We start from the raw sequence: 15,569 nt of genomic DNA, 5'->3' as shown, positions 1-15,569 counted from the left end.
ATTTTGATAGCCTAGACTGTGCAAGTGTTATTTAAACGTCAAGCCCGCTCCAGACTACGCGGCGCGAAGCCGCGAACGCGAGTGTGGCGTCTAGTTCGCTAATCAGCGAAATCGACTCCACACCCGCGTACGCGGCTTCGCGCCGCGATTCGCGCACGAGTGTGGAGAGTCCTTCACAATTTCATACCCCCTTTTTCATTAAACTTTACGGGCCTGATTTAGTTAAATTATATTTTATCCCTTTCTTACAAACATAAGTCAAAAATGTCAAAATGACAGAAAAAGACAATCGATTCATAGCTAATTCAAGCCAGTAACGCGTTTATGAATAACGCCAATAGATGTTTAACGTTTAAAATAACTTGCACAGTCTGGGTTAGAACGTATCATGGAGACTATATAAAGGAGCCAAATCTCTATGTATGAAAAGTGTCCATCAAAAAACAGTAATTAGGCGGCGCCACCATACACCGAAATACTACCAAAAACAACCTTCGTAATTTGGTCGGGTTATTAGTTGCCTTATATGGCTTATGTCCCAGAGCCTAAGTAGCGCCACCGGAGAGATTAGGAACTATTATTTAAAGCTGAAAGCGGTCACTTTTGCAACAATTCTGCCATAAGAGATGTGCATCCTTTCTGTACCATCCATAGTACGTATATATAGGTAGTATATATATATATATAGGGTCTGGGTTATCGAAATCGCTGCTAGCTTGGTCTAGCAGAAAAGTTTTTGATTGAATTATAGGCAAATACCGAAAAAAAAATTGGGAGGGTTCGGATTTGTAATAAAACTCTACATTAGACACAAAACGTATCAAGTTTTATATCTTATTCTTATAATGCACTTCGTGATCGCACTCTCGCAGATTGGCGGCAGCTTGCTCAGGCGTAAGGTCCCTTTGCACTTGCGCCAGCAGCTCGTATCCGACCATGTGTTTCTTGATGCTAGCGGAGCGCAGCAATGGCGGCAGATATAAGGCGTGTAGCAGCCAATGGGGAGAGTCCATCGGGGTCTTCGATGGGCCAGTTGGAGCGCCTAAGAGGATTTTTAGGCAATATTAAACTCAAGAGATAAATCTTATCCGGAAATAGAAGATAACACTCACTTTAAAAGGTATATTTGTAAATATTTAACCATAACCTAATAAAACAAATTTAATGAAGTCTGCCAAATATACATTTGAAAATACAGCAGTTATACATATATAAAAACCGGCAAAGCGCGAGTCGGACTCGCGCACCGAGGGTTCCGTGCTTTCTAGGGTTCCGTACCCAAAGGGTAAAACCGGGACCCTAATTACTAAGACTCCGCTGTCCGTCTGTCCGTCTGTCTGTCACCAGGCTGTATCTCATGAACCGTGATAGCTAGACAGTTGAAATTTTTACAGATGATGTATTTCTGTTGCCGCTATAACAACAAATACTAAAAAGTGCGGAACCCTCGGTGCGCGAGTCCGACTCGCACTTGGCCGGTTTAGTAATAGGGTCCCGTTTTTACCCTTTGGGTACGGAACCCTAAAAAGTATGTACCTGATGGCCAGTTTCAATATGCCATGCCTTTATACTATATAGGTTTATACTTACATTGTTTATATCTTTAAAATATGTGTTAGTGGAAAATATTTTTGACGGAAATATGACAATGGAGGTAGATGGCGCTATGTATCGTAGTGTATGTGGAAACGCAGCCTAAGTATTGCAAACTTTAAGCCGGCAACTATGACGCGCTCAGCCTTGTTTGACCAATGGCAAGAAACCTTTCGCCAACCTACTTTTCCTTGGACTAAACCCGGTCTAGACGCACTGACGCACGCCACCCGCGGGGCGGAGAGCGGTAAATCAAAGCCGTTCATAAGCCCCTTCCACACTCGTGCGGCTTGAGCCACAGATTATATAATAGTTCTCTCGTGCGTGAATCGCGGCGCGAAGCCGCGTAGTCTGGAGCGGGCTATATGCGCAATGTATGGATGGCCTTGATTTGCAGCTTGCCGGTCGGGTGCGTTATTCAGGCCGCGGCCTAACGGCCCGGCCACGATATCGCGCGGCGGCCACAGCGGCGAGCGGCGGCCATAGGTAGTAGTAGTAGTAAACTCTTTATTGTACAAATATACATATTAAAAATTACATGGTACAAATAATAAGATGTACAAAGGCGAACTTATCCCTTTGAGGGATCTCTTCCAGTTAACCTTTGAGTAGATGAGAGGAGAAAGTGAAAATAGGTTGGAGCGAGACAGCGATCGGATCTTTCGTTCCCACCTATGGCCACCGCTCGCCGTTGCCGCCGCCGCGCGATGTCGTGGCCGGGCTGTAATGGTGTTTAAATTTCACTGATACATTTTTCTTACAAGAAATCTTACCGTGCCATCCCATACTGTAGGGGAAGCTACATTGGAACAGGTTATCGTATTTGGTGTTTAGCGCCTTCATTATTTCTGCGAGCGCCCGCACCTGAAGAATAAAGGACAAAGTTTAGGTCATCACAAGACACATCAAAATTAAGCACTGAATTGTCATATAGCCAAATCGAAATAGAGTCGGATCAAGCAACTCTGCACTACATTTGCAATGACAAAGTGTGGCAACGTCATTATTAATGACAAATTTATATTTAAATTACTATGTAGGTAGTTTATAATGACACTCCCTCACTTTGTTCTGTTTTAGTCGGTGCATAGCTAGCTTAATAGATGGATTCTAAAGCCCTATCATGCAAGGATCGGAACCGGTTTTTTTGTAAAAATTTCGAAATAACCATAATATTTCAAATTATTTTATACTCCAAATGTATTCTTAGATTGCCCAATTAGAAATGAAAAAATACCGGTTTCGTTCCCATACAAAAAAATACCGGTATTCGATCCGAGGGCCGTGTTGCATAATAAACTACAACTAATATTACAAGCCGAACTCCTTTTCTTATAATAGTGAAATTAGAAAAGTTCCGCTCGCAATATTAGTTGTAGTTGTTATGCAACACGGCCCTGTCTATCACGTTTGTCATTTTTAGGGTTCCGTACCCAAATACCAATACTAAAAAAGTACGGAACCCTCGGTGCGCGAGTCCGACTCGCACTTGGCCGGTTTTTCTTGTTACCTGGGTATCACTGAGCTCGGTGAGCCGTTGCGGACGCCCGCGCCGCGGCAGCAACATCGTCTCATACGGCCACGCGGCCCAGTACGGGACTAACACCACCCATTCTTCGTTCATGAGAACTATACGTTCCTGAAAATAACGCATAAGATTCGAAGTGCTTTGTTGCTAGGATAGAATATAGTTATTTGTGCAACAAGAGAGGAAAGTTGGTTTTTCTTGCGAGTGTTGATTTTGAGTCCCGAGAAAGCGAAAGACTCAAAAACACGAAATGTAAAATAACTTTGCTCTCGTGTGACATATATAATTTTTCACCTCAGTAGTGAGAATATATTAAAGGTTAATAGTACATTTCGATGCTAGTGCGGAAAGTATGTCATTACTTGACATTTCCGCACGTGTATCGAACGACGTTTTTTAATACAGTTGCGAAAAAATAAGAAATGTTGTTTTTCTTAAGTAATCAAATATGAAATATGTATATTTTTCGTATTCTTACATTAACAGTAGGTTTTTATGTTGATTACGACGTTTAAAGGAACCTAATATTATCACTCATCAATAAGTAGTCATGAATTGGAACAAGAATAAATTTAAAAAAATTGGAAAAGTAAAAAGCACTAGTTCGCGAAAACCAACTTTCCGCACGTTAAACAACTACGTAAAGTAGCACTTTTTGAGCAACTGTATTAAAAAAATGTATTTCGAATTTGTAATAGAATTACTCTAAGCAAGTAAGAAGTGGCAGTTCATGGCCTTCACTAAATTAAAAAGCTACTTCACCGACGCCGAAGTCCAAAGCGACCCGCTAGTATTATCATAATATCATAAAGTATCCCGGTTAGTATTTTCTACGAGTACCTATAATCTTCCTTGAACCTTCGGTATATACATTTACGAGTATTTTGTACCTGTTTCTGTACTTCTTGCTCGCGGTAGTCTACCAGCAATACTCTCTTGGACTTGGTAAAGTATTCCTTTTGACACCTATAACAAATCGCCAAGAATGAATTAACAAATGAACCTTCAATCTCGAATTATTTACATCGAATAAGGGGCCAGTTGCTTCAGATTTAATAAGTAGGGTAGGGTAGGAAACAGTGGCTCGGAAATAAATAGCCGTATACAGTGGCTCACTCAACCTAATTCCAACATGATAGTGGCGATATTGAGGCGACTGAGTCACTGTTCGAGCTGAGCCACTATTTCCTACCCTACCCTAGTTAAGTAAATTTTCATTAAGGTCAATCAATGTGGAGAAGACCGTCTGTAAGGGTAGACCTTTTAACTCTAGCGATTGTAGGTACACATGCTCCACTTAAAGAAGGTCGGTAAATAAAGCCTGCACCGGTATCATGGTCGCGTGTTTGTCTGTCATATCATGCGTCACTTTCGCACTTACGTACTTGTTAGAGCGTGACAGGTATGGTGACAAATGATAGACAGCCGTCCATCTTAGCCCCGCAGGAGTGAAGCTCTTCCTCTCTGACTGTGGAGCGTCGTACGTTATACAAATACGAGAGCTCTTGCCCTATAACGGTCTTCCCAGCGATACATTTTATATGTCGGTGTTCCCCACAATTGACCTTAGGTATTTCCACAAAGTATCTGTCGAGTCTGAATCTGGACAGGAAGGCAGATAAGGAAATTCCGGTTTTTTATTTTCAAGGTTGAATGAGACCTTTTTCCTCACCTGTCTTCAACTCGAGCCTCGTTGGGCAAGAAGCTTCTTGCCAACCCGCTCCAGCTGGCAGGCTGGCTGGCAGCTCCGCGTCCGGCTGGACGCCTATATCTCGCGGGTTGGAGCACCCCATGATGACGCCCTTGTTCTGGAAGATCTGGACCCAGGTGTTCTTGAGGCCGAGCTCCGTTGTCTGGTTCTATCCATTCTATCTAACTATGTCCTCACTCCTCACCTGTCTTTGACACGAGCCTCGTTGGGCAGGAAGCTGGACGCCCATATCTGGCAGTGGGGGTGCGGGTTGGAGCACCCCATGATGGCACCCTTGTTCTCGAAGATCTGGACCCAGGTGTACTTGCGGCCGAGCTCTGCTGTCTGGTTTTTCCATCTGCAAAACGGTAGATCTTCGTTATAGAAAGTATTCTGTACCTACGTGAAGTGACGTGAACTTGCGAGAGCAACACAATGCGGAAGAGATCCGTGGACCCATCTGAAGACCTATCGCTTTGGTGTTCACCAAAATTAGCATATTTCTTTGTCACTCTAATTACGCCTTAATTGGAGTAAAAGCGAAAGATACTTGCAATTTGCGAACTTCGATTTTCGCGGTAGGCCCTCTGATATCTCGCACACAACTGTCACTTATATTTTATATCATTTTGGAAATTTACGTGGCAGAGCCAATAACAATCCTGCTCTGAATTTAGATTTGTATGTGATGAAGAAAAAAGGTTTGATGTTAAAATAGTGTTATGAGTAGAAATTGCTCACTCTTGGATTACCGCCACGATTTCTTCAACGCTCATGAGCGGGATGGTCGTTGTGGAGTCCGGGTGGAAACACATTACTCTGAAAAGTCATAAAAATATTATCTTTAATCACAGTATGGGTTTATCCTACTGTCTATAGGTATAGACGATGGATGGAGGATGTTTATGACTAATTCAAGCATGGGTGTTGTGCATATCGATGAAATTTAGAGGACTTTTGAAAGGGGATGAGAAAAGGAAATGGATGAGAAAAGGAGAAGGATGGGCGTAGACGTGCGAAGTGGATGAGGAAAAGTCGGAAAGCTTGCGGTGATTGACCCCGAATTATTAGATAAGAAAGAGGTGGGTAGGACCAGGCGACTTGCTAGAATGGCTCGTGGCATTAAGTTCGCCTTTTGTACATGAAGGGCCACTCCAGGGTTAAACCAACTAACTCGGAGTTAACCGTTTATACAGGGTTAAACTGCACTGTTAACTCCGAGTTTAAACGGTTAAATCCGAATTAGTTGGCTAACCCTGGAACGCGCAAGGCCCTAAGCTTTTATTTTGCGCAATGTTTAAATAAATAAATGGAGGGTACTTACCTGCAAGTGCCTCTAGCCTGCTTGGCCTGGAACAGCGGGTGCTCCGGCGGTGGGGGCTCCGGCACGCGCTCCAGCAGCGCCGGGAAATCGTTCGGGAACACGTACGTTGACGTGTATAAAGGGTTTTTCTGGAACGCAGAAAATACATCCAGATAGAGCCGGAGCGTTTTGGCTATGATTATTATTACAGACACCTGTCAGATAAAACTGACATAATTTCCTCGACCGTTTCCTCGATGCGCCATGATTTTATTGGATTGTTCGGATCTGGGACAGCCTTCATCTGACCGATCGATCTTCGCTCATTTCCATTAAGTTTTATAGGCCTCCACACTATGTGCCAAGTGCTGTTCCTCGCTATGCTGCGATGTTGCCCGATCTGGCCATAGATTTCAGATTTCAGATGATTTATTGATAAATGTACATCTCATTTACATGTCAAACAAAAATAATACTACTCTGCTCTACTTTCGCGCAACTTTCCGTACTCGTTATTGCTGGCCCTTTGACTCGCGCCAAAAAACCCACACAGGCCACACAATAGTGAGCGGTGGGCATGACGTGCGGTACGATGAGTGTCGCCGGTATGACTCAATGTGGTCGAGATTTTACTTGTCCATTGGCCCTGGCGGCACCAGCTTTCAATGGCGAAAGCAGGCTTGATTTCATTTTATTAAAGTTCTAATTTGACTGGACTACAAAGCGGGAACCCTGATCGAAAGGCCCCTCGTTTTTGGTCAAAAGCATTTGTCAAATACTTCAATGGGATCCTGGCCGTTGAACAGCCGATAGCTCTCTAGACTCCATATTTCAACGGATTGTTAGACACGCGTACGCTCCAATGACACAAGGATTGTTACACGGTCAAGGAATGTGTTTCTGTGCCAAAGCTGTGCCACTTCTTACTTTGTCAGAGTGACGTGACGATAATATGAGATCCATATGAGATCCCGAGTGTCTTTCATATGACTGTGTGTATACTTTTTGGTGTCACTGTGACAATGTAGGAATTTGAACAGAATTCAAATTCCTTGACTCTACCTACCTGTCCATTTGCCCTCACGGCACCAGCTTTCAACGGATTATTAGGGTCGGGTATCTCGTCAGGGGCTTCCTCGGTCTGGCCGCTCCAGGGCCGCTTGCAGCGGTGAGGGGACACCAGCACCCATTCGTCCTTGAGAGGGTTGTAGCGGACGTGCTGGTGCTCTGGAGACGGATAAATGGAAAGATGAGATGGGATCTCGTGGTCCAAGGTGCTCAAAAATATATGAAATTTAACAGCTTGATAAAAGAGGCTTTGTTCAGATATTTGTGAACCTTGGCCGCTCAGAATGTTATGTTGATTAACTTGATAACGACTAGGCTGTACCTCCTAGCATAACTCCCAGTCACAAGCATGCGTCGTGAAACAAATTAAAATCCACTACCTAATAGATTGATTGAAATAATAGGTATTATAATATTGTATATTATGCGCATTCGTATTGAGTGTCAGCTATAAATGCATAAGCTGACCTGTTGATAAACTTGACATTGAGTCTGCTTATTATAATGCGAAAGTTGCAAGATATTCGAGATTTAGTCAACAAATACGAGTATACTGTATAGGTACTTAAAGAATAAGATAGGGAATGGGTGTTGTTGTGACTGTATCTGATATAAATTATTTCACATTACGAAATAAAAGCACTAGAAAGTTATTGGAAAAATGTTTTTTATTTCGTTATTCTGATACAATTTCTAGCTATAATTAAAGAGTGTAGATAACTTGGACGTCACATATTTTGTGTTTCATTTTCATTTGGAAGGGTTGGGGAGGGGGGAGGGAGCAAGTTGATATCGTCGGAGGACGGAGGCCTAGGCGGGTAGAGGCCGCAGAGGGTCATACATTGTATGTAAAATGCCTACCTGTACCGGCCCACACCCATGGTCCCTCTACCTAACCGTTCATGTACGTTTTCTTGTACATTGTAGATTTTGCCATCTTGAGGGCTACGTTGGAAGCATATAAACTTGACATTTACACTTCGCGCCAATAGGGGATATTACTGCAATGTTCTGCCACCAGTGCAGCAGTAACTCGTTTAGTAAACCATAGAGTAACTTATACATACTGTGCCTTTAACAGTTTTATGACAAGTTTTCAGAGATAATAAAATATGACATTGATGCACCAAGGCGGTTTGTTTGCAGAGAACATACCGGGAAACGCGAATCCGAAATTTCGCTATCTGCCTCTTTATCGCTCGAATATGCAAGAGTGACAGAGATGTTACATAAAGAAATTTCTATTTTTTTGTTTTGTGATAGACCCTCAGATTGTGGCGCCCCCTGCGCAGAGTTTCGCATAATATTCCCTATAGACAGGCCTATGGATGGTATAGAAAGGATGCCAATCTCTTATGGCAGAATTGTTGCAAAAGTGACCGCTTTCAGCTTTAAACAATAGTTCCTAATCTCTCCGGTGGCGCTAGTTAGGCTCTGGGACATGAGTATAACATGAACCATATACAGCAACAAATAACCCGACCAAATTACGTAGGTTGTTTTTGGTAGTATTTCGGTGTATGGTGGCGCCGCCTAATTACTGTTTTTTGATGGACACTTGTCATACATAGAGATTTGGCTCCTTTATATAGTCTCCATGGACAGGCCCTACAGTTTATCAAGTTTATGCACGTTCCCTATCATCATCAGTGTATATTTTAAGTTAATACAGTCAGCAAACTAGTGTTTAATGAGGTAAAAGTACATTTACATTTTGACACACTTGTTCGTATCTAAAGAATTTTCATGCTTATTGTTCTTAGGAAAATTAACAAAGCAGTTAATTTCTAATTTGTATTTTCATGCTTTATTATATTTATACTTATGAAAATTAACGATGTTGTTAATTTCTAATTAGTATTTAAACACGGTCAAATATTAGATATAACAGGCTCATATCACAAAAGTCGTAATTATAATAAACAACTAATTTACACAAAACTTTTTTTTTTATAATAATTAAATATTATAGGACATTCTTACACAGATTGACTCAGTCCCACGGTAAGCCCAAGGAAGCTTGTGTTATGGCAAACGATATATATAACATACACGGTGTTTCATGACCCACTGAAAACCTAAAAACAGTTTGTTCAGAATCGATAGGAGAATCGATTGCGCTATATTTTAATGGCGGTAATTTTTTTATTATTTTTACATGCTCAGTCTTCAAGTTTGTAATGTAACAATATCAATAACTAGCTAAACTAGCATTTGACACGTTATTTGTCAATGAGACCCTTAACTGGCCATTGGTAAACCTTATCTCGTTGCAGTAAGGTATGCAAATGGTCAGTTAACAGTGTTTTCGATGGTAACTAGCAATTGTTTGATGTCACTAAAACGTCGAAATATCTTGTGTAGAATTACCAGTCGAATAGAAAATATTGTCTTCGGTCCGTTATAATCCGTTTATAATCCGTTTTCATAGTTTTATTTCAGTCGAATAGAATTGTTAAGAAAACTAAACAACGAATATTTTTTTAAATAGTTATCGGATTAACGAATAAATACTCAAGATGTATTCAAAATAAAAAAAATCTGTTTGGGTGTCTCAGGTTTTCAGTGGCTCATGTAACACCGTGTATAAATACTTAAATACATAGAAAACACCCATTACTCAGGAACAAATATCTGTGCTCATCACACAAATAAATGCCCTTACCGGGATTCGAACCCAGGACCATCGGCTTCACAGGCAGGGTCACTACCCACTAGCCCAGACCGGTTGTCAAAACCTTTACAAATTGTACAATATAAACCTTCCTCTTGAATCACTCTATCCTATCAATTAAAAAAACCGCGTCAAAATCCGTTGCGTAGTTTCAAAGATCTAAGCAAACATAGGGACAGACAGACAGCAGGAAGCTACTTTGTGTTTTACTATGTAGAGTGATTAATAGGTACAGGAAAAAAACTTGGCTTAAGCCTCTCTTGCATGTTGTTGTAAATTTTTAGAAGGAAAACGAGCAGATGCATCGGCTAATGGTAAGTGATTACCGTCACCCATGGACACCCGCAACACAAGAGGGGTTGTAATTGCGTTGCTGGCCTTTAAGATGGGAGTACGCGCTTTCCTTGAAAGTTCAAACCTTGGTTGACATGTAAATCATTTTACGGTTTAGACTCACTTGTTTTAGTCACTCGCGCGAGGAGACCTAGGCTCTCCGAAACATGTCGCGCGAGTGACTAAAACAAGTGAGTCTAAACCGTAAAATGATTTAATGTTAGTATGTCTCACAACAGTCTAAATTCGATTGGTTGACATGTGTTTTTATACACGCGAAAATCGAAATCTCATCACTCTTGCTTAGGTATTCCAGTGGCAAGAGGCAGATAATGAAATTTCGTTTTTCGCGGAGCCCTAAGTTATGACATAGAGTAACTTATACTAGAGCGGTACTGTCATAGTAAATTTGTAACCACAGTAAATTCACTGCCATCTATCGACACACTTTAAAACTAAAAATGAAGATTTATAAAAATACGATAAAATGTATTTAAATATGGATAAATGAATTTTTTTATTTGCATTAATTATTTTTATGATTTTGACCCATGTTCTTTCACTGATATGCGTTAAAATTGTTAAATAACAAACGAAACCGTCAACGCCATCTATACGACAGTAGGCCAAAGCTAGTAGCGCCCTCTGATCGAGAATCAAATTTTCTTGATTTTCGAGGCACGTTTTCTCCTTAGACTGTATCCATCTATTACGGAGTTATATCTATCTTTGGTTATGATATGCCAGGTCTATAACCGCTATAATCGAAGAACTTTATCTGTAACTGTAACTCTAAATTGGAGTAAAAGCGAAAAATGCCCGCAATTTGCGAAATTCGGTGTTGGCGGTAGACTCTTCAGATACTAAAATGAGAGTTCGGTTGGCAAACTACTAATCTATCTGGTACCGTAGAATGGCAGTTTGGATTGGGCAGATTGGAATTAGTCAATCGAAGTGTCATCTGGGATTTAAAAAAAGATGTTTTTGGAAGTTTTTGATGAAGCATGTTGTGGATACTACTTTTGTGTCTGTGTAGCATTTACATGAACAGTTTTCTGCTGTCACTACCTAATCTTCTTTTAATAAAATGAATATCCATGGTTACCTAGAACGACATGAAGCTAGAAAGTTAGAACAAGATAAGTCTGCAACGATTTTGATAGCACACGCAGTGCAAGTGTTATTTTAAACGTCAAACTTCTGTGAAATTATGACGTAAAAATAATACTTGCACTGCGTGTGGTATCAAAATCGTTGCAGACTTATCTTGGTCAATTGATACAGTCTAAGGAAAAAACGTGACTCGAAAAAAAAAAAAAAAAAAAAATGGATTCTCGAACAGATGGCGCTAGTACCTTTGGCCTACTCTCGAATAGATGGCGTTGAGGGTTTCGTTTGTTATTAACAATTTTAACGCATATCAGTGAAATAACAAAAACAGTGGGTCAAAATCATATAAAAATAATTATTGCAAATAAAAAAAACATGGATACATATATAAATACATTTTATCGTATTTTTATACATCTTCATTTTTAGGTTTCATGGTATGTCGATAGATGGCAGTGCATTTACTGTGGCTAGTGTGGCTACAAAATTTACTATGACCAAAGAGGATATAATAAGATAGAGTGGTACTGTCATAGTAAATTTTGTAACCGCTTTAAATTCACTGCCATGTATCGACATACTTTAAAACTAAACATGAAGATTTATAAAAATACGTTAAAATGTATTTAAATATGGATACATTATTTTTTATTTGCATTAATTATTTTTATATGATTTTGACCCATGTTCTTTCACTGATATGCGTTAAAATTATAAATAACAAACGAAACCGTCAACGCCATCTATACGAGAGTAAGCCAAAACTAGTGGCGCCCTCTGATCGAGAATCAAATTTTCGTGATTTTCGAGGCACGTATTTTCCTTAGACTGTATCCATCTATTACGGAGTTATATCTATCTTTGCTATGACAGTACCGCTCTATCCTATTATATCCTCTTTTTCTTGGTCTAATAACTCTAACACACTTTTCCATTGATAACAAAATACGCACTGTAAAAGAAAATAATGTAAATTTCTATATTGTTTATGAGTAAAATACCTGTCGGGTCGAACTCCATTTTATATCTGTGGCACGTCCACACAGCGCGAGCGACAACCGCGAACTGTCAAGTGGCAGTCATAAATAAATGTGGATTGAAGTGATAAGAGGCGGTAAACATAACCATATATGTAGACATAAGATGGGCGATTGGTTCAATAAATGGTAGTATGGTCAGACAATAACGCTGAGGGATTTAATACACGCAGTGTTGAGCGTAGACTATTTTTCCCGAAGCTCATACGCCGAGGACTGGAACGCGCTGGCCGAAGTGAAGCTGCCGCTGCCAATTACCTCAAAAATACCACCACCATGTTACCGGGTTAGTGTGAGGGTTAGTAAGAACACTTATTTTAGGGTTAATAAGTTGTTAAGTGTAGAGGTGTTGTAGAAAGACTGACGAGGCTCGGTTGGGCGGTCATATTTATATGAGAGCGCGACCGTGCCCCGCCCACTGTGTCACGTGGGTGAGTTGTGCAGAGTCAGTTTCCATTTATTGGCCAATCAGCTTACGCTATTTTACAGAGTTAGGGAATAGGTAATATTTATTGTGCACAAAAATAGAAATAAAAACATAAACACACAATGATTGAAAATACACAAAAATACACAAAATTAGAGGATCTCAAAACGTACAATAAAAAACATCTTAAAAGCTATATGCGACACGCAGTCTTTATAATATTATTTTCAGGTGTGATTATGAGTGACTATTAGGTACCGTACCGTATAAAATAAAAACACAAAATACTAGTCAATAAACATAACTCAGTCATTTTTTGATTGCGATTATAGCATTTTTATTTTTAATAACAAAACTTTAGTCTTCAGTAAGTATATTAAATAAATTAAAACGGGTCACTCGCATATTTTAAGTCTCAAACCACACGACATGTTTCACTCTGTACCGAGGAGCATCATCGGAAGCGCGTTGGCGGACACGTTTTAATATGTAATTATGGCATTAAAAAGTAAGAGGGTTTAAAAAAAATGTCCGTTAATATAATAAAAAAGTGTACCTTAGTCTCTCTCATCTTATATTAAGAAAGTGGGATAAACATTAACATGTGATCGTATTCTCTTCACTCATTTGTAAGTACTAAAAAAATTGAAACAAGAACTATTTATAAAGCGTAATGTAATAAAATAAATAATAAATATTATCATTGTTTTCAGTTTTTTGCAGACCGTATTTTTGCACTCCACCACTTCATACACTCAAATTACTGTCATTAGCGCCATCTATAATAAATATAGCCAACTACAGCGACATGGGGTTGCCTTTTCTCTATCTGTTTTCAGTAGTTTGTCTACAAGTCGCCAGGTGGCGCTAAACTCAAAATAGTATCACATAGTATCTTCTTAGTAGCGCTACCTGTACGAATTTTCCGGAACTATTAAAGTAAAAACCGACCGCACCACGCGAGCTTTTAGCTAGGTTATCACTTTCGCTAGTTTATGCAAAACACTAGGTGGCGCTAAAATAAAATATTATCGTTTATTGTAACCGCCATCTAAAGGAATTTTCCGGAACTATCAAGTACTAACTACTGCAGTTTTTAGAGAAATGTTATCGATTTCAGCCTATTGTTTTGTCGTTTACTACCTTTTTAGGACGACATAGCATTGACACACTGCCTTACATTGACGCCCGTTTGGTGTATTTCTATAATGTAGTATGTTGTCATATTAGCGCAATGCTGATAACGGGCGTACCCATATCCCAAACGTAAACCATGAACCGATTGTAATTTTGAATATGGAACACTTTTTACCATGGTGCAATAAACGATATTATGATTATGATTATGCTTGGTAAATGATTACCTCAGGGGTCGGAAACCGGTATTTGCTTCATACAAAAATACCGGTATTATTAAGTTCTTTTTCGTTCTTTTGTTTATAATTTCATTTTTAATGGGACGTTTTAATAATGCAAAATTGTTTCCTAAATACATGATTCAGTCCTACGTAATGAGCATTAAAAAAATCAAAATATTGGGCTATTTCGGGGTTTTAAAAAAATACCGGTTCCGAGCCCTGGATTACCTACCTAAACATTTTTCGATAGGTATATGGTACATTTTTCGATAGGCTCGATAGTCGCTATATGCAGCACTGGTCGAGCCTGCATCGTTCCCTAGCTAAGTATGTATTGTAGTTGTAGATATCTAGTAAGTTAAGTGATAATTAATTGTATCTAACATAGTTTTAAGTTCCTGCATGTTCGACTAACCTGTTATGGATTTCTGTGGTCCGAAATAAATGATTTTATTTTTATTTTTATATGTGCTATTCTCAACCAAAAGGGTATTTATTGTCGGTTATCAATAAGGCGCTATTGCCATATAGCTTCAATTTAAAATCAACCTTATCGACTAGCGACAATGTGGTACCTTTTGGTTGAAAACGTCACATATTTGGTCCAAATTACGCCACAGATATGGGACATATTGGTAGTTATGCATATTTGACGTAGTAGCTATGAATAAAACATTTAATAATAATATACACGGTGGCTAAAAATATGTGCTTCCCGTTGCCAGGGAGCTTTTGGGATTATACTGAGCAACTTTTACTATGGGACCAACCCCGAAATAGCAAAAAAAATTTGGTTGTTTGATACATTTTGGCTGGTCCATTTTCTATGGGAGGGTAAAAAAAATTCGCGTTTTCGTGGTTGGTCCCATAGTAAAAGTTGCTCAGTATAATCCCAAAACCTCCTTGGCAACAGGAATGCAATAATTTTTAGCCACCCTGTATAATACACACATTTAGGTAAATGCATGCTTAAAGATCAAGCAAATAAATAGAGTCAAGCCAAGCTAAGTTCTACAGGGATTTTGATAGCACAGATTGTGCGAGTGTTATTTTAAACGTCATGATTTCAAAGAAGTTTGAAGTTTAAATAACGCTTGCACAGCCTGTGCGATCAAAATCTCTGCAGAGTTAGCTTAGTATGACTACCTATTTACTCACATTTCAAGCCGCTCAAAAATAAAGGAATCTATGAAACTATAGAGATGAATAACTGTACTTATACATAACATGTTACATATATCACAAGGATAAGCATAAGTAATACAAAACCGGCCAAGCGCGAGTCGGATTCGCGCACCGAGGGTTCCGTACTTTTTAGTATTTGTTGTTATAGCGGCAACAGAAATATCTGTGAAAATTTCAAATGTCTAGCTATCACGGTTCATGGGATACAGCCTAGTGACAGACAGACGGACAGCGGAGTCTTAGTAATAGGGTCCCGTTTTTAC

General features: G+C 39.6%; 1 protein-coding gene across 1 annotated transcript; it reads right to left on the bottom strand.

Annotated features, from left to right (window-relative positions):
- Nucleotides 1-798: 798 nt before the first annotated feature.
- LOC134753138 (probable galactose-1-phosphate uridylyltransferase) lies at nucleotides 799-12,420 on the bottom strand. The gene is made up of 9 exons (XM_063688913.1): nucleotides 12,301-12,420; nucleotides 7,181-7,341; nucleotides 6,136-6,263; nucleotides 5,553-5,630; nucleotides 5,017-5,169; nucleotides 4,012-4,087; nucleotides 3,104-3,232; nucleotides 2,367-2,457; nucleotides 799-1,042 (listed from the first exon to the last, which is right to left on the bottom strand). Exons 1-9 carry the CDS (start codon nucleotides 12,317-12,319, stop codon nucleotides 828-830), a joined length of 1,050 nt encoding a protein of 349 aa, XP_063544983.1. The 5' UTR covers nucleotides 12,320-12,420; the 3' UTR covers nucleotides 799-827.
- Nucleotides 12,421-15,569: the final 3,149 nt, after the last annotated feature.

The sequence above is a fragment of the Cydia strobilella genome, chromosome 26 (genome assembly GCF_947568885.1).
Source record: "Cydia strobilella chromosome 26, ilCydStro3.1, whole genome shotgun sequence".
NCBI classification, from domain to species: Eukaryota; Metazoa; Arthropoda; class Insecta; order Lepidoptera; family Tortricidae; genus Cydia; species Cydia strobilella.
The sequence above is the reverse complement of the archived record's forward strand: the minus strand, read 5'-3'. Positions and strand labels throughout refer to the sequence as shown.